The sequence below is a fragment of the Pleurodeles waltl genome, chromosome 12, assembly GCF_031143425.1.
Source record: "Pleurodeles waltl isolate 20211129_DDA chromosome 12, aPleWal1.hap1.20221129, whole genome shotgun sequence".
NCBI classification, from domain to species: Eukaryota; Metazoa; Chordata; class Amphibia; order Caudata; family Salamandridae; genus Pleurodeles; species Pleurodeles waltl.
In genome coordinates, this window is record NC_090451.1 from 264,997,496 (window position 1) to 265,020,911 (window position 23,416).

At 45.4% G+C, this 23,416-nt stretch overlaps 1 protein-coding gene across 1 annotated transcript in view; it reads left to right on the forward strand.

Moving 5' to 3' along the window:
• The window catches only part of HEATR3 (HEAT repeat containing 3), a 239,440-nt gene that overhangs the window by 44,739 nt on the left and 171,285 nt on the right, over window positions 1-23,416 (forward strand). Inside the window, exons 4-6 of the mRNA XM_069218649.1 lie at window positions 5,993-6,105; window positions 6,822-6,931; window positions 14,368-14,508. Of these exons, the coding sequence (XP_069074750.1) occupies window positions 5,993-6,105; window positions 6,822-6,931; window positions 14,368-14,508 (364 nt within the window). The remainder of the gene's footprint in view (window positions 1-5,992; window positions 6,106-6,821; window positions 6,932-14,367; window positions 14,509-23,416) is intronic.

Sequence of the window (23,416 nt, forward strand, 5' to 3'; positions counted from 1 at the left end):
TGATGAAGGCCAGTCCGGCTGGGCAAGAAAAGGATACAGGTCCAGTTGTTAGCTACATCTGCTTTTGACAGAGTAGGCATTGTTGAAGTTAAACAGGTCGTGGGTCCACTCTACAGACCATCCTGTAAAAGAACAACATGTACTCCCCACAACAAAGGCTTTTTGTCCCTGTCCTGGGAGCAAGTTAACACCACATTCATGCTCACTGAAATACTAGTTACTGGATGTCAGAAGAGAGAGAGTAATATGCAAATGTAGCTTCCGGGCACTTCAAGCAGGGAAAAATTGACTGTTTAAAAGTCATCTTTCCAAAATAGTTATTACAAATCCATCTTCTCCAGTGAATTGGGTTGGGGTGGGCCAAAGCATGTTTGAAGTTGTACATATCCAAAATTAGACTTTTAAATGAGCCATCTTTCCAGCTAGCTTTTGGCACCCATATTGGCCGCTAGAGAAACATGTATATTGGTGCCCTACACCCTATAATTGTACATAATTGGGACCTCTAGTGGGCCATTGTGGTGCGCAGAGCAATTGAGCTACCTATGTTGAACCTCTTCTGGTTGCTGCGGTCACTCCAGATCAGAACAAAATCTTGATTTTCGTCAAGAAGCATTGCTGCTGTGACCATTATAGAGAAGAATGTGCATACCTGCAGGAAATGAGAAGAGCTGTCTTGATTCCAAGGAGACTTTGCTAAACCCAACTAACGTGCTACAGAATCTGCATGGATTAAGGACTTGAGCACCTACAACCCAGACACAATGAAGTGTGAGGTTTCTGCAGCTGGCTCTCTTCAGCCTCACTGAAGTGGCAATCGGGGAGAGACACAATTGCAGGTTTGATCTACGAATATTATAACCTAAAACAATAGTGACTCCAGTCACAACCATCATCAAACTAGCAACAGTGCTCAAAAACTAATACACAGGCCTTTGCTAAAAAAGTCTTCATGGAATCTCTAAAGGTAGCCCGGTCTACGTCCTCCTCACTTCAATGTCTGGATCACCACGCTCTAGTGACAGTAACACAGTCTGGGGAAGCTGCACTTACCCTCCAGCTTTTGTCATGTCAAGCCAGGGGCATCCAAAATGGGTCTCATTGGCTTCCGTACTTGCTCACACACACATCACTATTACTGCACATATGCTCATGAAAACTACACAAAAACGCAACACACACACTCTGTACCAGCACTAGGTTCTGTGCATACAAATAATGGTGAAAATGTATGCAAGAGGGGTGTGTAGGGCATACCTGACAACTCAAATAAAAAGGTCAGCTTACAATATCAATTTAAAAAACATGGTATGTGCCACCGCTACTTTATGCACCACCCAGGAGAGGGATAGTAGTTCTCTGGCTTTTATGAAGCCATGCTTGGTGAAAGCCAAGTCCGATTTAGGTCACAGGACAGTGGCAAGATGTAGGAAGTTGGCTCTGTATGCACAATTTCAAAGTAAGGAATAGCATGCACAGAGTCCAAGGGTTCCCCTTAGAGGTAAGATAGTGGCAAAAAGAGATAATACTAATGCTCTATTTTGTGGTGGTGTGGTCGAGCAGTGGGCTTATCAAAGGAGTAGTGTTAAGCATTTGTTGTACACACACAGGCAATAAATGAGGAACACACACTCAGAGACAATTCCAGGCCAATAGGTTTTTGTATAGAAAAATATATTTTCTTCGTTTATTTTTAAGAACCACAGGTTCAAATTTTACATGTAATACTTTAAATGAAAGGTATTGCAGGTAGGTACTTTAGGAACTTTGAATAATCAAAATAGCATATACAGTCTTTACATAAATCACATATAGCTATTTTAAAACTAGACACAGTGCAATTTTCAACAGTTCCTGGGGGGAGAGAGTTAGTTAGTTTTTGCAGGTAAGTAAACCACCTACGGGGTTCAAGTTTGGGTCCAAGGTAGCCCACCGTTGGGGGTTCAGAGCAACCCCAAAGTTACCACACCAGCAGCTCAGGGCCGGTCAGCTGCAGAGGTCAAAGTGGTGCCCAAAACGCATAGGCTTCAATGGAGAAGGGGGTGCCCCGGTTCCAGTCTGCCAGCAGGTAAGTACCCGCGTCTTCGGAGGGCAGACCAGGGGGGTTTTGTAGGGCACCGGGGGGGACACAAGTCCACACAGAAAGTACACCCTCAGCGGCACGGGGGCGGCCGGGTGCAGTGTGCAAACAAGCGTCAGGTTTGTAATTGAAATCAATGGGAGACCAAGGGGTCTCTTCAGCGATGCAGGCAAGGGGGGGGCTCCTCGGGGTAACCACCACCTGGGTAAGGGAGAGGGCCTCCTCGGGGTAGCCACCACCTGGGCAAGTGAGAGGGCCTCCTGGGGGTCACTCCTGCACTGGAGTTCGGATCCTTCAGGTCCTGGGAGCTGCGGGTGCAGAGTCTTTACCAGGCGTCGGGATCTGAGGAGCAGGCAGTCGCGGTCAGGGGGAGCCTCTGGATTCCCTCTGCAGGCGTCGCTGTGGGGGCTCAGGGGGGGTCAACTCTGGCTACTCACGGTCTCGCAGTCGCCGGGGAGTCCTCCCTGAAGTGTTTGTTCTCCACAAGTCGAGCCGGGGGCGGGGGCGTCGGGTGCAGAGTAGCAAGTCTCACGCTTCCGGCGGGAAACGCAAGTTGTTTTAAAGTTGCTCCTTTGTAACAAAGTTGCAGTCTTGGGTGAACAGAGCCGCTGTCCTCGGGAGTTCTTGGTCCTTCTATAGCAGAGCAGTCCTCTGAGGATTCAGAGGTCGCTGGTCCCTGGGGAAAGCGTCGCTGGAGCTGTGTCTTTAGAAGTGGGGAGACAGGCCGGTAGAGCTGGGGCCAAAGAAGTTGGTGTCTCCGTCTTCTCCGTCTTCTCTGCAGGGTTTTTCAGCTTAGCAGTCCTCTTCTTCTTAGGTTGCAGGAATCTATCTTGCTGTGTTCTGGGAGCCCCTAAATACTCGATTTAGGGGTGTTTTTAGGTCTGGGAGGGCAGTAGCCAATGGCTACTGTCCTTGAGGGTGGCTACACCCTCTTTGTGCCTCCTCCCTGAGGGGAGGGGGGGGGCACATCCCTAATCCTATCGGGGGGAATCCTCCATCTGCAAGATGGAGGATTTCTAAAAGTCAATCACCTCAGCTCAGGACACCTTAGGGGCTGTCCTGACTGGCCAGTGACTCCTCCTTGTTTTTCTCATTATCTCTCCTGGACTTGCTGCCAAAAGTGGGGGCTGTGTCCAGGGGGCGGGCATCTCCACTAGCTGGAGTGCCCTGGGGCATTGTAGCATGAAGCCTGAGCCTTTGAGGCACAGAAACTCATCTCTCAGCAGCAGGCTGGCACAGACCAGTCAGTCCTGCACTGAACAATTGGGTAAAATACAGGGGGTATCTCTAAGATGCCCTCTGTGTGCATGTTTTAATAAATCCAACACTGGCATCAGTGTGGGTTTATTATTCTGAGAAGTTTGATACCAAACTTCCCAGTATACAGTGTAGCCATTATGGAGTTGTGGAGTTGGTTTTTGACAGACTCCCAGACATATACTCTTATGGCTACTCTGCACTTACAATGTCTAAGGTTTTGCTTAGACACTGTAGGGGCATAGTGCTCATGCACCTATGCCCTCACCTGTGGTATAGTGCACTCAGCCTTAGGGCTTTAAGGCCTGCTAGAGGGGTGACTTACCTATGCCATAGGCAGTGTGAGGTTGGCATGGCACCCTGAGGGGAGTGCCATGTCGACTTAGTCTTTTTCTCCCCACCAGCGCACACAAGCTGGCAAGCAGTGTGTCTGTGCTGGGTGAGGGGTCCCTAGGGTGGCATAAGATATGCTACAGCCCTTAGAGACCTTCCCTGGCATCAGGGCCCTTGGTACTAGGGGTACCAGTTACAAGGGACTTACCTGGGTGCCAGGGTTGTGCCAATTGTGGAGACAATGGTACATTTTAGGTGAAAGAACACTGGTGCTGGGGCCTGGTTAGCAGGGTCCCAGCACACTTCTCAGTCAAGTCATCATCAGTATCAGGCAAAAAGGGGGGGGTAACTGCAACAGGGAGCCATTTCTTTACACAAGACCTTGCAAAGTTGGGGATAAGCTTAGGTATCAGCGCAGTCACTTATGTTAGCATGACACTAGCATCAAAATAAAAATCAGAACACCACATAGACAAGCAGTAGTGCACTCGGGCGGGAAAGGGGAACACACCCATAAACTAAGAGGGGAACATTTGCTTCCTGATAGAGGTCTTTTCTTGCAGGACCTTGGAAAGCCAGAGGTTACATGGCAGTAGACTATGGAAATACAATATTTAACCCTTTTGACCCGAGCCACTGATATTATAACTCTGCAGCTGGATAACCAGGTTACTCTTTGGCACTCAAGGTAGCAAGGGAGAGCAGGCAGAGTTTAACCTAGGACAATGTTGTCCAAAACAGATCCAGGAGGGCCTGGCACACTACATGCTTTCAAGCTATCTAGATAAAAATACCCATTACAGACTTTCAGTATATCCATATGATACGTGTACAAATAATACAGTTAAATAGATCTCATTTACCTGAAAATCTTGCATGATCTAGCCCTCTAATCCTGTGATAGATATTTTTGCTGTAGGACAGACCGTGCTATAACTTTAATAAGAACAGACAATTTATTTGCAGGTAAGCAAATTAAGCAATTAAAAGGGCAATATAAGCAAAATAAAAATGCACAGGTGCTAGCTCCTTTTGGGGCAGAGATGCAACCATGAACGTCATTACAGCTTCTACACGCTATTTATCCTATCATTGATTCTACAGCCAATACTATCCCTTGGATCTCCACTCAAAGGTGACTTATCAGCTAACACAGGCACTTTCTGTTTTAGGGCTCTGGGGCTGCGCCCCTTTGAGATCCCTGCACTTTTTCTGAAAACAATATTAATTACATCAGTTTATTTAGAGAGAGTTCTCAGATCGTATCTCTAAATAAATCAATAAATATAAGTCTGAGCTGCCTGCCCTACTTCGCTCTGAACGAGCAGCCGGAAGCCAGGCAGTACATTTATTTCCTGCAATTTGATTCCAACGCAGGGCTTACCTTTCTAAAGTCCTTTAGTGCCATGGGAGTCTTCGGTGATAGCCACTTAGGGCAGTGTCGCTGCCGGCGTCACGATTTCGGGCCTTGCAGGCTGCATCATTCACAGGCATAGATGTCACCCTTTCCCATTCGTCACCGACTAGGATATGATGCGCTTGCAGTAAGTGAGATTTGGCTTCTGGTCCTCCATAATAGTAAGTGTTAACCGTAAACTTGTATTAGGTATATTGTGCTGAGGTACCTCGTGACACCTCCCCCACTGTGACACCCCATGCCATGTTTGTAGGTTGTTGGCCCCTTTACACGTGGATATTTAAACCCTCAGACTTGAACTTTGCAAAGTATCTTGTGCCCTGCTGCACACTGAGAAGCGTGCTCTTAATCTATTGCAGCTAAAAAATAAATTCTCTTGATGAACTTTCTAAATTATGCAGCACTTCGTGGGTTTTATGTAAACCCATAATTACACTGTTAGCACAGCAGCTGAAGTTACGTGATTTATGTGATCCTGTGCACCAGTTTATAACTCGGTGTCCTCTCCTACGTAAACTTGTACTGTGCAACTTCACTGCCTGGACAGTCCAGTGCCTAAAGGTAGTAACTAGGTTTCCAGTTGGAATGTAACAATAGTTTTGGCTTAGGACACCAACCGTGTTACCCACTCCTCATAGTACTCAGTGACCACCGATTGGAATGGGACTCCAAGAGCAGCCCTCACACTTAATTGTTTTGCTATTTACAATAGTAGTATTTAATGCAAAAGTCATTCACCTAATTTTCTGAAATGCACTTTCTCTCTGCAAGAGGCATTGTCTCATCTCGGAAATTATAAATTTGTTTTCAGTTGTTGAAATGTCTCTCTGTGTGTATGTAAACTGCATTTCATTTAGGAGCACTGTCTTGTGACCTAATCGTTTGATTGTACTTGTATGTTCCAGTGTAGCAGCGGGCTAGAGACAAAAATTGAACTTGGTAGACAGGAGCAAGAACCCAGCAAAAACTATGTTGAAGACATAGCTAATGAAGCTATAAACCTGCTCTGGAATCTGTGGTACGTTTGTTTTTTCTTTTGAGTAAGCTTGTGTGGAGAATACAAGTCAGTTAGTATTTAATTATTGGCTGCTGCACGCTTCACATCATTAATGCTGAACTAGGTTTACAGGAGCAAAAATATGTTAAAAATCACTAGAAGTAAATTGCCTAATGTGTGTTATTGGGTGCAGTTTTCCAACTGTTGTGAGGCTGCCACATCATTTTATTCTGCTCCTATTTTCATAAGAAAGCAACGCGATAAGACCACAGTTTGGTGTTGACACGAATGTATGAATCTCTGAGCATTTTATGCCCAGTTATTTTAATGCCTATATATAAGGCGTAAATTCAAACACTAATGGAAGAATTGCGACTTCTGACTTGATTTAGAGTCTTAATGCAATGTGTGATAGTATTTTCTTTCAGGAACAGAGCAAACACTTAATTGGCTGCCAGGTATATTTGAAATTATGTTACTGTGCATCTGGATCAAGTAATGGTGAATGTGGGACTGTTGGTACAGGAAACTTGGACAGAAGAATTGCCTAGATTTACAGGAAGCAAAATGTGCTAAGCATTAGCTGGAGTCCTGTCCTGTTTGCACACCATAGAGTAATGAGTTGTATTCTGTCTGTGATGCTTCAGGTTCATATTTGATCATGCCACCCCACCCCCATACGCTAGCAACATTTTATATCCGTTTTTAAAGGCTGTCATTTTTTGTTGCACATTTAGTGAAAGTAGCATCAGAGCAGTCTCTCTGTTCAACAAGGAAGGCTGTCTGGACCATGTACTACGATGTTTGAAGAAATTTTCTACAAACGTAGAATTGGCAATTTCAGCAGGTATGTGTATAATGTAATGTGTATATCATGGCTTTGAATAACCAATATTTAACCAACCAAGTTACTGATTATCATTTTATTGACCTTAACCCTGAAAGAATGAAAGGCTGGGTGGTCCTGTTGGATTTTAAACATGTGCCCATGATAGCAAACACAAATTCTGCTGAGTCACCAGACCTTCCATTAAGACAAGAGTAAATTCTACTCTTAAATATGTTGCAATCATAGTCACCATAAAAACATTAATAGTGTTGGGGTTTAGATCATACTATGGCTTTGTTTATAGCCAATGGAATAAATGGCCGAAGGATTGGGAGGAAAAAAGCAACTTTGATTAGTTACGATCCATGCTGCTGATTAAACAGAAAATGTCCATGTGAGTACAGACAAACTAATGGTGCAAATGAACCTGTAGTTATTTGAAGCGGAGGGTAGAAATGTGAAACCAAGGCCAATTAAAAAAATATACCATGTTCCAAATCCATAAGGCTGGCCAGCCAGAGCAGGACATGTTTGTAAGGAAATGCCTCCTTGGCATGGTTACCCCCTGACTTTTTGCCTTTGCTGATGCTAAGTTTTGATTTGAAAGTGTGCTGAGGCCTGCTAACCAGGCCCCAGCACCAGTGTTCTTTCCCTAACATGTACTTTTTTTTCCACAATTGGCACACCCTGGCATCCAGGTAAGTCCCTTGTAACTGGTACCCCTGGTACCAAGGGCCCTGATGCCAGGGAAGGTCTCTAAGGGCTGCAGCATATCTTATGCCTCCCTGGGGACCCCTCACTCAGCACAGACACACACCTTGCCAGCTTGTGTGTGCTAGTGGTAAGAAAACGACAAAGTCGACATGGCACTCCCCTCAGGGTGCCATGCCAACCTCACACTGCCTATGTAGTATAGATAAGTCACCCCTCTAGCAGGACTTACAGCCCTAAGGCAGGGTGCACTATACCATAGATGAGGGCATAAGTGCATGAGCACTATGCCCCTACAATGTCTAAGCAAAACCTTCGACATTGTAAGTGCAGGGTAGCCATAAGAGTATATGGTCTGGGAGTCTGTCAAACATGAACTCCACAGCACCATAATGGCTACACTGAAAACTGTGAAGTTTGGTATCAAACTTCTCAGCACAATAAATGCACACTGATGCCAGTGTACATTTTATTGTAACATACACCCCAGAGGGCACCTTAGAGGTGCCCTCTGAAACTTAACCGACTAGCCGTGTAGGCTGACTAGTTTTAGCAGCCTGCCACACACCAGACATGTTGCTGGCCACATGGGGAGAGTGCCTTTGTCACTCTGTGGCTAGTAACAAAGCCTGTACTGGGTGGAGGTGCTTCACACCTCCCCCTGCAGGACTGTAACACCTGGCGGTGAGCCTCAAAGGCTCACCCCCTTTGTTACAGCACCCCAGGGCACTCCAGCTAGTCAGGAAAGCCCCTAAGGTGTCCTGAGCTGAGGTGACTCTGACTTTTAGAAATCCTCCATCTTGCAGATGGAGGATTCCCCCAATAGGATTAGGGATGTGCCCCCCTCCCCTCAGGGAGGAGGCACAAAGAGGGTGTAGCCACCCTCAGGGCTAGTAGCCATTGCCTACTAACCCCCCAGACCTAAACACACCCCTAAATTCAGTATTTAGGGGCTCTCCAGAACCTAGGAACTCGGATTTCTGCAACCTAAGAAGAAGAGGACTGCTAAGCTGAAAAACCCTGCAGAGAAGACAGAGACACCAACTGCTTTGGCCCCAGCTCTACTGGCCTGTCTCCCCACTTCTAAAGACACTGCTCCAGCAACGGTTTCCACAGGGACCAGCGACCTCTGAAACCTCAGAGGACTGCCCTGCATCTAGAAGGACAAAGAACTCCTGAGGACAGCGGCTCTGTTCACCAAAGACTGCAACTTTGCAACAAAGAAGCAACTTGGAAACAACTCTTGTTTCCTGCCGGAAGCGTGATACTTGGCACTCTGCACCCAACGCCCCCGACTCGACTTGTGGAGAACAAACACTTCAGGGAGGACTCCCCGGCGACTGCGAGACCTTGAGTAGCCAGAGTTGCCCCCCCTGAGCCCCCACAGCGACGCCTGCAGAGGGAATCCCGAGGCTCCCCCTGACCGCGACTGCCTGCTTCCAAGAACCCAACACCTGGTAGGGACACTGCACCCGCAGCCCCCAGGACCTGAAGGATCCGACCTCCAGCGCAGGAGCGACCCCCAGGTGGCCCTCTCCCTTGTCCAGGTGGTGGCTACCCCAAGGAGCCCCCCCCCCTTGCCTGCATCGCTGAAGAGACCCCTTGGTCTCCCATTGCTTTCTATTACAAACCTGATGCTTGTTTGCACACTGCACCTGGCCGCCCCCGTGCCGCTGAGGGTGTACTTTCTGTGTGGACTTGTGTCCCCCTCCGGTGCCCTACAAAACCCCCCTGGTCTGCCCTCTGAAGACGCGGGTACTTACCTGCTGGCAGACTGGAACCGGGGCACCCCCTTCTCCATTGAAGCCTATGCGTTTTGGGCACCACTTTGACCTCTGCACCTGACCGGTCCTGAGCTGCTGGTGTGGTAACTTGGGGTTACTCTGAACCCCCAACGGTGGGCTACCTTGGACCCAAACTTGAACCCCGTAGGTGGTTTACTTGCCTGCAAAAACTAACAAACTCTTACTTCCCCCAGGAACTGTTGAAAATTGCACTGTCTAGTTTTAAAATAGCTATATGTGATTTATGGAAAACGGTATATGCTATTTTGCTAATTCAAAGTTCCTAAAGTACCTACCTGCAATACCTTTCATTTGAAGTATTACATGTAAATCTTGAACCTGTGGTTCTTAAAATAAACTAAGAAAAGATATTTTGTATGTACAACAAATGCTTAACACTACTCCTTTGATAAGCCTACTGCTCGACCACACTACCACAAACTAGAGCATTAGTATTATCTTTTTGCCACTATCTTACCTCTAAGGGGAACCCTTGGACTCTGTGCATACTATTCCTTACTTTGAAATAGTGCATACAGAGCCAACTTCCTACAATGTTGTAATGGCCTTTCTCCACAAAGAAAGTCTGTGAGCAAGCACCAACTCATTGCATAAGTAAAGAGGGGGCTAGTGACAGTATATAATTCTTTATTGGGATTCCTTTCTAAACTGCTTAAAATGCATGATAAAATGTTTGGGTGTTACAGGATTGTTTTGCTTTTTGCTAATAACTGAGCTGAACTACTCGTACACTGACAAAAAATCCCTGAAATGCGCTTCTTAGTCCAAAGAAGACATTTATTATTTCACTACGCAAGGTTCCTAAAAGGAGATTAGCATGTCAAAAGCACACATTTAAAAATTGTCACAGCAATGAAATGAAAGCATACCAAAATGATTCTTCACTGCAATGTACATAGCAAATATATGTATCTATATTATAATGCAAAGCAGATAATTAATAAAAATGCATCACCGTAGGGCCTGTCAGGTGCTTCATCTGCAAGCTGATGACCCTGTTCGACTGCGAAAGAGCTCTCTACCTTCATGGGAAATCTATATCAGCCATCTGACGTCTACATTCTAACTGAGGTCTCTAAATCCCTCACTGTCGCACTGGGTCTCTTTATATCTTAAAAAAACAGAAGGAGCTTTATGAAAAAAACCCTCCTGTTGCACCAGAAGTATTCAAACATGTTGGCTAGTTTAGGTATGCTTTGAAAATAACACGTTTGGGTTTGGCCACAATCCCAAGATGTCAAGTCAAAGGAAGGTCGTTCCCTGCCGTATGAGTACATTCTTTTCAACCAAATCCCTTGATGAGAAGAAGCAGGGAAACAAGACAGAATGCACAGTTCACAATGTGGAAAATTACGGGCAGCCTTTAACATGGCAGTGTCTAATGCTATGATAAATTCAATAGGCAGAATTAAGCTAAGGCTAAACTGAATACAAAATGGAGTCGGTAACTTGTAAGCGCTGGACAGCTAAGCCTGGTGCAAAGTGGTGCAATACGAAGTCAGTTGTCAAAGCACACATCACTACAAGGATATGTGTTTGAGGAGTGATGAACTGAGGATGAGCTGCCCAGCTAAAAGGTCTGTCCTTAGTTCTCTAGTGGGGCTCAAGACTGGCTGGAGTGGCCTACAAATCGGCAAGACTCCTCTAAACTGGCAAAAGGACAGTCCAAAGGAAGGGTACCTGCGGGGTGGGGGAAACATGGCATGTTTGTAAGTTAACATGTGGCAACCTACCCTTTGTCCCAGAATTGCCGATTATGCATGGCAAATGCAACCTGCGCTGCACACAAACGCCACAGTATGCATTATACCCGTGCCATTTGCACCAGTTTGCCAGATTTAGGAATGAAGCTCTGCAGGAAGTTGGCTCTGTATGCACTATTTCAAAGTAAGGAATAGTATGCACAGAGACCAAGGGTTCCCCTTAGAGGTAAGATAGTGGCAAAAAGAGATAATACTTATGCTCTATTTTGTGGTAGTGTGGTCGAGCAGTAGGCTTATCAAAGGAGTAGTTAAGCATTTGTTGTACCTACACAGGCAATAAATGAGGAACACACACTCTGAGACAATTCCAGGCCAATGGGTTTTTGTATAGAAAAATATATTTTCTTAGTTTATTTCAAGAACCACAGGTTCAAGATTTACATGTAATACTTCAAATGAAAGGTATTGCAGGTAGGTACTTTAGGAACTTTTAATTAGCAAAATAGCATATACAGTTTTCACATATATCACATATAGCTATTTTAAAACTAGACAGTGCAATTTCCAACAGTTCCTGGGGGAGTAAGAGTTTGTTAGTTTTTGCAGGTAAGTAAACCACCCACGGGGTTCAAGTTTGGGTCCAAGGTAGCCCACCGTTGGGGGTTCAGAGCAACCCCAAAGTTACCACACCAGCAGCTCAGGGCTGGTCAGGTGCAGAGGTCAAAGTGGTGCCCAAAACGCATAGGCTTCAATGGAGAAGGGGGTGCCCCGGTTCCAGTCTGCCAGCAGGTAAGTACCCGCGTCTTCGGAGGGCAGACCAGGGGGGTTTTGTAGGGCACCGGGTGGGACACAAGTCCACCCTCAGTAGCACGGGGGCTTCCGGGTGCAGTGTGCAAACACGCGTCGGGTTTTCAATAGGTTTCTATGGGAGACCAAGGGGTCTCTTCAGCGATGCAGGCAAGTGGGGGGGAGGTGCTCCTCGGGGGTAGCCACCACCTGGGCAAGGGAGAGGGCCTCCTGGGGGTCACTCCTGCACTGGAGTTCGGATTCTTCAGGTCCTGGGGGCTGCGGGTGCAGAGTCTTTACCAGGCGTCGGGATCTGAGGAGCCGGCAGTCGTGGTCAGGGGGAGCCTCGGATTCCCTCTGCAGGTGTCACTGTGGGGGCTCAGGGGGGGCAACTCTGGCTACTCACGGTCTCGCAGTCGCCGGGGAGTACTCCCTGAAGTGATTGTTCTCCAAGTCGAGCCGGGGGCGTCGGGTGCAGAGTAGCAAGTCTCACGCTTTCGGCGGGAAACGCAGTTGTTTTAAAGTTGCTGCTTTGTTTCAAAGTTGCAGTCTTTGGTGAACAGGGCCGCTGTCCTCAGGAGTTTCTTTGTCCTTCTAGAGCAGGGCAGGCCTCTGAGGATTCAGAGGTCGCTGGTCCCTGGGGAAGGCGTCGCTGGAGCAGTGTCTTTAGAAGTGGGGAGACAGGCCGGTAGAGCTGGGGCCAAAGCAGTTGGTGTCTCCGTCTTCTCTGCAGGGTTTTTCAGCTTAGCAGTCCTCTTCTTAGGTTGCAGGAATCTGAGTTCCTAGGTTCTGGGGAGCCCTTAAGTACTCAATTTAAGGGTGTTTTTAGGTCTGGGGGGTTAGTACGCCAATGGCTACTAGCCCCGAGGGTGGGTACACCCTCTTTGTGCCTCCTCCCAAGGGGAGGGGGGCACATTCCTATCCCTATTGGGGGAATCCTCCATCTGCAAGATGGAGGATTTCTAAAAGTCAGTCACCTCAGCTCAGGACACCTTAGGGGCTGTCCTGACTGGCCAGTGACTCCTCCTTGTTTTTCTCGTGGGGCCGTGGCCGGAGGGGGCGGGCAACTCCACTAGCTGGAGTGCCCTGGGGTGCTATAACAAAGGGGGTGATCCTTTGAGGCTCCCCGCCAGGTGTCAGTTCCTGCAGGGGGAGGTGTGAAGCACCTCCACCCAGTACAGGCTTTGTTACTAGCCACAGAGTGACAAAGGCACTCTCCCCATGTGGCCAGCAACATGTCTCTAGTGTGGCAGGCTGCTTAAACAAGTCAGCCTACACGGGTAGTCGGTTAAGGTTTCAGGGGGCACCTCTAAGGTGCCCTCTGGGGTGTATGTTACAATACAATGTACACTGGCATCAGTGTGCATTTATTGTGCTGAGAAGTTTGATACCAAACTTCCCAGTTTTCAGTGTAGCCATTATGGTGCTGTGGAGTTCGTGCATGACAGACTCCCAGACCATATACTCTTATGGCTACCCTGCACTTACAGTGTCTAAGGGTCTGCTTAGACACTGTAGGGGCATAGTGCTCATGCACTGGTGCCCTCACCTATGGTATAGTGCACCCTGCCTTAGGGCTGTAAGGCCTGCTAGAGGGGTGACTTATCTATACTGCATAGGCAGTGTGAGGTTGGCATGGCACCCTGAGGGGAGTGCCATGTCGACTTACTCGTTTTGTCCTCACTAGCACATAGAAGCTGGCAAGCAGTGTGTCTGTGCTGAGTGAGGGGTCCCCAGGGTGGCATAAGATATGCTGCAGCCCTTAGAGACCTTCCCTGGCATCAGGGCTCTTGGTACCAGGGGTACCAGTTACAAGGGACTTACCTGGATGCCAGGGGGGGGGGTCCTGGAGGCACTTTTTTTTTAACAGTGCTTTATTGACAATTATAATTGACAATGCACGGTTTTAATAACAAATGTCTCAGTAGCCTAAAAATGCATTTGTTCCTCTTGTATAATCTATTACATATTAAATCACTTGAATTGATAGTTTTTGTATGTTCATACTTTTATGGAATGTGCTGCTGTATTTTTGATGAATTCAAATAAGAATGGGATGTCAACCTTGCACCCCACCAATGAGTTGCAAAACTCATACGCTTAAAACATGTTGGCTGCTTTAACAGAATCATTTACTGCAGGTTTATCAGTTTTCCGTTAGCTCTGTGTTAGAATGTCTAGTGGTAGTCCTCTATCCCTCCATTACTGTAGTCAATCCAACTAACAAACTCACCAATGCTCTGCTCAAATTAACCCATACTAATACTGTACTCTCATTTCCCTATACTAATTCCTCTTGTGTTCTGGAGTAGCGTGCTTCTCGCTGAAACTCGATTCAACGCCTTGTTCAGAGTAGTAAGCACTATATAAATACAATTACTTTCGACGGGGGTTCATACATTGTGTGCCCTGGAATTTTTACTCTGACTGACTGTCTTTACATTTGCAGCGTACTGTTTACAGACTGTGACTGAGGATAACCCAGAGCTCTTGGAATGTTTCAACCCTCCTGCCTTGCATATACTGGAATCAGCAATGTTGTGTTCCCAGAATACAATGGAGTATGTGCTTTTAAGGACACTAGTAGCTGGTATGTGTTTTAGTTTGTATTGGGTGAAATTAATTTTACTTTGAAAGAGTACAAATTACAGTGTTTAGAATGGACAAGTGTTGCAATCGATAAACAACCTACTGCCCTGTTTTACTGCCAATATTTGGGCAAGTATTTCCAGCTGAACAAATCGTAAGTAACAGATGCTCAGAGCTCTTAAGTCAGATTTAAAGAGGTCAACACCTACACAATAGGAGATGTTTTACTGTTTTTGCATCCTTATAAGCAAGACCTTTCATTTCCAAGAATGTTAAACTACAGATAAATGATAGGTTACTTAGATAAATATGGATGGTGCTGACACCCACCTCACTAGACATTCTCTCTCCAGCAATGCCACCCTGAACTTATTCCATGCTGCCACCTGATTGAGCATTGCTCAAAAACATATGAACATATTAATCTTGTGGAAGTCATAATATTTAGGGAACATGTTTTTTCGGTTCTTTTGTTTTCTGATTGATGGACATAGTTAAATGCCAAATAATGTTTAGTATGCTCACCTGTGTGATGTCTTCTTCATAGTGTATTGTGTTGAAGTTAAAACTATCTATTGTCCACTTTGAGACGATATATGTGTGTATTTTTTTTTTTTTTTTATCAGTGCTATTGTGACAGACTACAACTTAGAGTTTAGAATGGCCAATAAATGAATAGCAAAGATTGTTCAGAATTGGAAAACCTGTAACGAATGCTTCTGTTTGCCCATGTGATATTTCAGCCCAAAATTGCTTCCTTTTTTTTTTTTTTTTTTTTGCAGTTTCTATATTAGTTTAAAATGTATTTATTAGATTATTCAGAACATTGATACAGTGTGTTAAAATGTGTGGCACAACCTCTATGCAAGTACAGAATGAAACAATCAAAAAATAAATCCATCAGCAGTTGGGAATCATAGAATCACAAGCATTTATCAGGGGGTAACTCAGTACACAGTCATATTTTAAGATGCAGACAGGAAACAAGATTACCTAGTTTCTAAGAGCCTGATGCAATGGTGGTATAGGTGTCTAGGTAATGATCGCAGTAGAATAAGTGTTTTATCTATCCTACAGCTCTGGGGTGGGCACCTACCCCAGCAGTGGGCCGCTCTTTGCTTAACTAATGGGAGTTCCAAAAGCATACAACATCTTACCCAGACCGGGTCATTCCTAACATATCTCAACAGTGCAACCAATGGGAGAGTTCATATCTGTTGTGCCAAGTGCAGTATATGATTCACTTACCCCCTTAATTCTGGTACCCTGGATACCATCACACCAAGTGTATGAAATCTGCCCACCCTTGTGTGCACCTTCTATAGGTTGCTCTCATATTTGGACAAGCTAAATGTAGCATCACAGGCGTGGAATAAAATTTTGAATGCACTTAAAGTGGATGAGCCCATGTCTACCATTCATAGATCAACACTTTGTTTGTTTACAACCAACGGTTCATTGTTCATACTTCAGCTTGCTCCAGAGGTATTTATCTCACTGCCTTTTTTTTTTTTTGTGCCACGGGAATCTAGCATCAGCAAAACATAGCACACCATCATAGACGCTGGACACTAGGGGCCTCATTATGAGTCTACCCGCAAAACTCTTTGGGCCAGAAAACCACCACTCCAGTTTTCTGCCCAGTGGCCCTATTATGAGTTTCCAACCGCTGGCCCAGCAGGAAACTCACCACAACATTGATGGCAGCTCGTTATCGAGCAGGCGGCAAAGTTGGGGTGTCGCTGCAACAGCACCCATCACGCTTTTCACTGCCTGTAATTCAGGCAGTGAAAAGCAAGACTAGGCTGTCCATGGGGCCCCTGCACTGCCCATGCCAAGTGCATTGGTAGTGCAGAGGCTCCCATGGAGCCCCCGGCACCCAGTCTCCGCCAGCCTTTGAATGGCAGTGGACGCGCCATGCAAAAGCTGACGCACAAGGGGGTCATAATCCCCAGGGCAGCACTGCTATAAGCGCTAGCCCTGGCGGATTAAGACCGCCGGCATCTTCAGGCTGTCAGTCGGCCTAAAAGAGACCGTACCGGCTGTCCGACTGTGGCGCTTTCACCACGTTCGTAATGAGGAGGTTGGACCGCCACACACGTCATGAGGGCCTAGGTGTCTTGGATTCATTGTGGCAATTGTGTGGGTCTGTGCCTAAATGTGGGGTGGGGGTCTTTCTTTCTATGGAAAGATTGGTAACTGTGAACTGTAAGCACTCTGCAGTCTTTAGTACAATATGATGCATATTCCAGAGCCCAGTCTGCTGCATCTCTAAACATGTGCCATTGTTTTAAAGCACCTGTGAGAATACACCCCTAATGTGGATATTACCAACATACCCAGTTGTTTTGTACCCCCCCCCCCCCCCCCTAATCACCTTTCTATAGTGGTAGGTAAGACAGGAAAGGTCTGGGACAAAGATAAGAGGGGAGTAGAGGAGTGGATTGCTGCACATCCTCCAGAGTCTTTGCCATGTTTCTGTTGTGTATGTCCTCAACCCCCATCATGAATGAAGTCTTTTGACTCGGGAGCTGCAACATGGTCGCCAGTAGGGCCACGGACTCTCTCTGATTTGCAGTGGAGCAAGTCTCGAGGTCAGTGGAATCTGAGATGCACTGTGTGTGGTTGGGCAGCATAGCCATACAACTCCAGGTTGGGGGGTTATGTATCTGCTGGCACTGTAGTAATTTGTCCGCATGCTCCACTTCATCCAAAGCCATTTTCCTGACCATGCAAGTTTTATCATTACGATCTTAGGTTGTTGAAGAAGGTCAGCAGCACAACTATAGGGATGTTGATAAAAACGTAATAGGAACCTAGTGAGAACCACCTTTTTCATATGGGCAGCATGCCCGCAAGAGGGAGGGGTAGTTTAATCCATCTCTCCTCAAGTTCACCAGTCATGCTGAGCACCATGCTGGTTTCCATCTGCGATGCAATGGACTTAGACATTTAAGTAACAGATTTTCTACTCCATCCAGATGAGGGAGAATTCCATGCTGCATGGCATGGTGCTCTGCAGTAGCATGAAATGTTTTGATTTATCCCAGTTTATCTTGAGACCTGAGATGTCAGGAAAATTGCTAATTTCCTGTTCTATTCAGACAGATTCATCCTAGAGTCATGCCGTAGAGGGGAGCACCTTTCTTGAGATGAAAATCATGGTTCATTTAATGAGATTGCGAATGATGAATGCTAGTGGCTCCATTTTCAGTGAATACAGCATGGGGTAGCCATCAGCTGTGTCAGGTTACGTGAGTTATACAAAGAGATTGGACACAAATCTACTGATGTTAACCCTAGCGATGGGAGTCCTACACAACAAGGAGATCCATGACAGCAAACTGTCTCCTAATCCCATCCTACTTGGTGCAGCCACCATCTAATTGAATGCCTTCTCTATGTCCACATCCAAAAATAATGCAGCAGCCTTAATATCTGCATGGAGATGATCAACGGACACAAAGAAAGTATGCAAGATTTATGCCGTTGACCCTCTGGGAATTAACCCAGCTTGGTCTGAAAAGACAAACCGCAGCAAGACAATGGACTATAATTTTGGTGAGAATTTTCAATATCCATATAGTGATCAGTGGTTGATGGCAACCTAAAGATCGCACACAAGGTGCTTGGCTTATCAAGTTTACAAAGGTTTTTATTTTTTCCTTATCTTCCCGAGAGTTGGGTGATCACCTTCAGCAGAGTGTGCCTTCACGCACATTTCCAGTAAATGATGGGTAGGTCTTCCATCCACGTTTTGTCGAAAGACCTCTTTTGTCAGGCCATCTGCCGCCAGTGCCTTCCCTGCTGGCATAGATTCAGTCACTGCCTTGATTTCTCCTGTAGTTATCAGTGACATAAGTGCCTCTCTAGCCAGAATTTCAAGCCACTGTAGTAGGTCCCTATCATGGCGTCAATGTCAGTGTCTGCATCAAATGAGTAGATATCTGCATCATAGTCCCTAAAGTCAGACAAAATGTATTCTGGGTGTCATACACCCACCTCCCATCAGCATCATTTTTGGCCATGACCTCATTTGAGGCCCTTTTTAAAAGCACAGCTTACTAGCTAGGTTTCTGCCAGGACGTTCCTCCCTAACCACATACTTCCCTTAGAAGTTAACCTCAAAGTCTGCCATCCTCCTGAACTTCCTGAGTGAAGCGTGCAGCTCGTTAGGCAAATGGTATCTCTTTCCATTGCATCACCACTATCCAGGTCTTGGATATTGGGTTCCACCATGCTATGCCTGGACCCCATTGACTTCAGGGCCTGTGACTGTCATATTTTTGTCTTAAATGCCCATCCAACAGTGCTTCTGAGGGAAATTGAAATGTCATAGCTCATCTTGCTGCCTACGGCAACTCCAGTACCAGTACAACCAGAAATGGGTGTAGTTAGTTAAGCAGTAGGTGCAAGCATTTGCTTACCCGTGTGCACACATCACTAAATATCAACCAGAAATCAGTGCATGAGGCCTGATCATCGACTGAACAATAGAATATTTATTCAGATAGTTTGTTCCCAGTCATGCATCAAATTTCTGTGATCCTTTATGTGAAGGATCTTTTTAGCAAAGATAGACAAGCACTGGGGGATCTACTGGATCTATCCTGTATTAAGTTAAGGATGGTATTAAAGTCCCCGCCCTATATTGGGGATCAGGGATCCAATATTTTAAGTAATAAAACTGTGGGTCTTCTAAATTTGCACCATATCTTCAGGAAAGTGAGTTGTATGCCACCAAAGTTGCCTCAGACCAGTAGGTACCATCCTTTGGGTCCGGCACCATCCTTGCATGTATGAATGGCATCATTCAGCCCTCACATTTCAGGACATTAAATGTATGTGCAATTTATGCTATGTGCATTTTTTTTTTGTCTGGACAATACACGTAGCTTACTTGTTTTCCTAGCACAATGTTGTGCTGTGTGGTCAAAAACCAACAAACCTATCCCACCCTCCGTGCATACTGCCATCCACAGCCTGCAGTGGTTGAAACCCTCCCAAACCAACCATCCTTCTGTGCTAGACACATATCCACTCATAAGCATTAGGCATGCTACATTTTGGGCAGAGCATACTATGCTTTTCTCCACCAAGGCATACTCTGTGGCAGCCGGGCACAATATGTAGGGTCACCCTCTTCCCCTCCTGCGGAATTGAGGATACCATCTTGTTGAGCAAGAGTGGCACAGCCCGTAAGTATATGAAGCATCACATCTTCAAAGCAGTAAGACATATCTATGCAGACTGTGATTTAATTTCTTCCACTTTTTGAAAAGGTTTGTTACAGTAGATAAGTCAAACCAGCAAGACCCAGCTATTTTCCCCCAACACCACTATTATCATGCGCACACTAATTTAGCTGAGATGTCACTCATTATCATCCATGCCTCGATCCATAGTCCATAGCTGCCATGTTTGCAGATTACTTATGTATGACATTTCTGTGATTTGAGTGTGCTCATGGGTGACATTCAACTGCCAAATATGTGACACTTTCTTGTAAGTAAATTAAAGCAGTTGCCAGTATTTGGGTGTTAAAATCAGAGTCGAATTCACCAGTAGTGCTTCTTTTACTGCACTGTGGTCGAGGAAATTCCACTGATTTAGCACTACTTGCAGAAATAGGAATATTGTCCCTTAAAGCCTATCCCAAAAGCATGCCCAGTAGTCTGCTACCTCGCACGTGATCTGATTTTGTGCTGCAGTCACAATATCCACACCTTCCTTATTGTTGCAGACCGGGAAACTCCTAACACATTTTCCCCTTCCCTTACCATCCTTCTCTTTGCCATTTAGTCTTCTCTCTGTCTTTCTTTGTCACCTTCATCGACTCCATTTTGCTTCTTACCCTTACTTTTTTCTTTCTCTCACACTTTTTCAAGCTTGCCTTCTCCCTCTCCTCCTATCTTTCCTCGCTTAATGATCTGCCTCTCTTCTCTGCTTCCCATTTCCCACCATCTCACTGTTTACTCCCTCTATCTTTTTACCTCTTTCACTCACACTTCCTCCCTCATCTTTTTTTTCTTTGTCCACAGATCTTCCTGTCTTCTTTTGCCCCTCTCTCTTCGCTACTTTATCTTCTTTGTCCCCAACTCGTACTAAAAAAGGATAACCTTTATTAAAGCAGAGGCACTACGTATTTATGCCAATTACGCCTACTATTAAAATGGTGAACATGAAGGCATGATGACAGTCGTGAAAACGTTTATTACGTTTCTTAGTAAAGTACCTGTTGACTTTCTGCATGCCACATTGCCATGAACAATGTCATCCTTATTCTATATAAAAAGCAACCTTGTTTGCGTTTTCAGGGAACCTGATAAAATATTTAAATACGGGGACGCTCACTCATTCTAATTCTCCTGTCTCTGCCAACTGCAGAACAGAGAATCTTTTAAAATTCAGTTTAATTCCCTTGCTTATCTTCAGCTCCAACAGCCTCACTTCAGGCATGCATGTGTGGCTAGTAGTGGTTGGAGGGAGAGCCAATGAAAACTTGAATCAGAGACCTGTCTCTGGCTCAACTCGAGGGTCTTTTGTAATCTAGAGCCCAAAATGAGCCGCGCTTTCCTGGGAGACAATGTGACCTAGTGGCTGCCAGCTATGAACCATGGTGAACCAGGTTTGAATCCTGGCCTCTGTCCATAATCCTGGGAAAACCAGGCAAATCTCATTGTGTTGAAAAATAAACGTACAACATAGTCTTGGTCTGTTGGGGAAACGCTTTTATGTCATTTGATCATGTTAACTCTATGTAAAGCCGCCAAAAATGTTGCCCATGCTCTAATCTCACTCTCCAAGAATTAAGGGCATTGCCTTAACATTTGATATCTGAAAGAGATACCGATCTGGGGGCTGAATGACACAATGTGAAATTGGAAAATCTAGGATCAGTCCCAGCTTCCCTGCATAATCCAATTATGTGATCCTTATCAAACACCTTTTATTCTCTGAGCCTTCTTTTTGGTCATTATCACATATGAGAGAACCTTCAAATACTTGAAATCAAGAAGTGTACTGTACAAAAACTCCGATTTGTTCAATTTAATATGTCTCAGTTCCAGTTTAAAAACACACTTCTAATTAAAACTTCTCAGTGCACTGATTATAATTTCATGTGCTAAAGTGAAATGCTGCTATGTAATAAAGAAATACATTTTTAATGATTTTTGAAGACCCCTTATTTTCTAACATCCAGGGTGAGAATTGAAAAACAATGTAGTTCGGGAACTCATACATAGGGAGTCAAAGTGTGGCAGAGAAAAGGAGGTACAGTTATTAGAGGTGGAGCCTGAAAGCATAGTCTGACCGTCAACTTATACATTTATTTAATCCAAACCCTCTGCTGCAAGGAAATGTACAACAAGGATAAGAGGATTTGGGTGTATTATATGGTATGGCTGGGTGCCTTGCCATGTAACACACCCTGCAAAAACTGTCTTGAGTCAAGTTAGGCTCATTTACAAAACCTTAAGATCAATCCTGGGTAGCTGTGGCTTCGAGCAGCAACGCTTAAACAAAGAAACTAGTTTAACGCATTTAACAGTACCAAACAACAAAATAAGAAAGCCACACATCACAAAAGAAATCCTACACCAATTTATAAACATAGTTTTTGAATTTCTATGAATTTGTAGAGACCAAGATGAGCAACGTCCACTGAAGTGTTCTGGAGATACAGATGTCTAAAGAAAACTTAAATCACAGTTTAACTGCAAACAAGCATTGGTAACCATAAACTTTGTAAACTTAGGTTTGTAGCAGTTGTGTTTGGCTACTCCGGCCTGACTTGGGTGACCAAATCTTACAAGATGAAAGTTTAGGGGTGGCATTAATGAGTATTTAGACTGTTACCTGGCCACCAAATCGTTTTCCAGTCCAGTTGATGGGGGTGCCTTTGCGGTTATTTATTGGTCCACACACAAGGTAGGGCAACTTTGGACAAAGTGGTCAGGGTCCCTCTGGGTCCTCTTTGAGTCAGTAGAAGGCCAGCTGCGTCTGGGCTACGGGTCTCCATCCACAGTGGTCCCAGAGATACCCCTTCGTGTAGGACTGCTTGGACATTGGTCTTCCCAATCTGTTCTGGCCACCAGCCTGTCTCCTTGTACAAAGGGCCACCTGCCTGGAGTGCATTTGCCATTTGCTCCCTTGTTGGCCGATTACCCCCTTCTCTGGCCTTTTAAATCAAACCTTTGTTTTGGGCCCAGCTGAATGTTAAAAACAAAGCCATCTGTCTGTCTACAAATTTACTGCTGGTGCAGAATGCAGGCCAAATGCGGACGCTGCTGAGCTATGCCGTGATGTTGGAAAGTGACACCAGGACCAATTTGGCTTGTTTCCATGGGTCGGCCGGATCTCAATCTGGCAGGATCTCTGCATCATGATCTTTGTTGCTCCCTCTGCGTCGCTGGCTTGTGTCGCTCACTCAGTCCAGATCCCTTAGCCAGCTGTTAAACCACTGTAAGGCCAGTCAGGCCCTCTTCATTGACCACAGCCTGTGCAGAGCTGTTGTGGCTGCTACCTCCTGACTGCTGCAGGGGTGTAGCTACAGGGGGTGTTTTGGTGTATTACAACACCCCCCCTTTTACAAAATGTATTCTGTAATAAATAGTTGGGTACAAATGCTTTTAGTCTGGTAATGTGAAGTGTCGGTCAGATTTCACCTAGGCCTTGTCACTTGGCCACACTGACAAACATACCCATACTCTATCACCTATGTTTTGAAGGCCTTAAAAATGTTGATTACATTGAAAAATATTGCTTTTTAAGTATCCATAACAGTCCCACACTCCTGTCTTTTTTCACTGCCCCTTAAGCTCCCCTCATGTCCTGCTTTTTATTTCAAATGTTTTAACAAGTAAAATCCTTCAAAGTCACACTAATGCTTAGCAATCTGGGAGCAT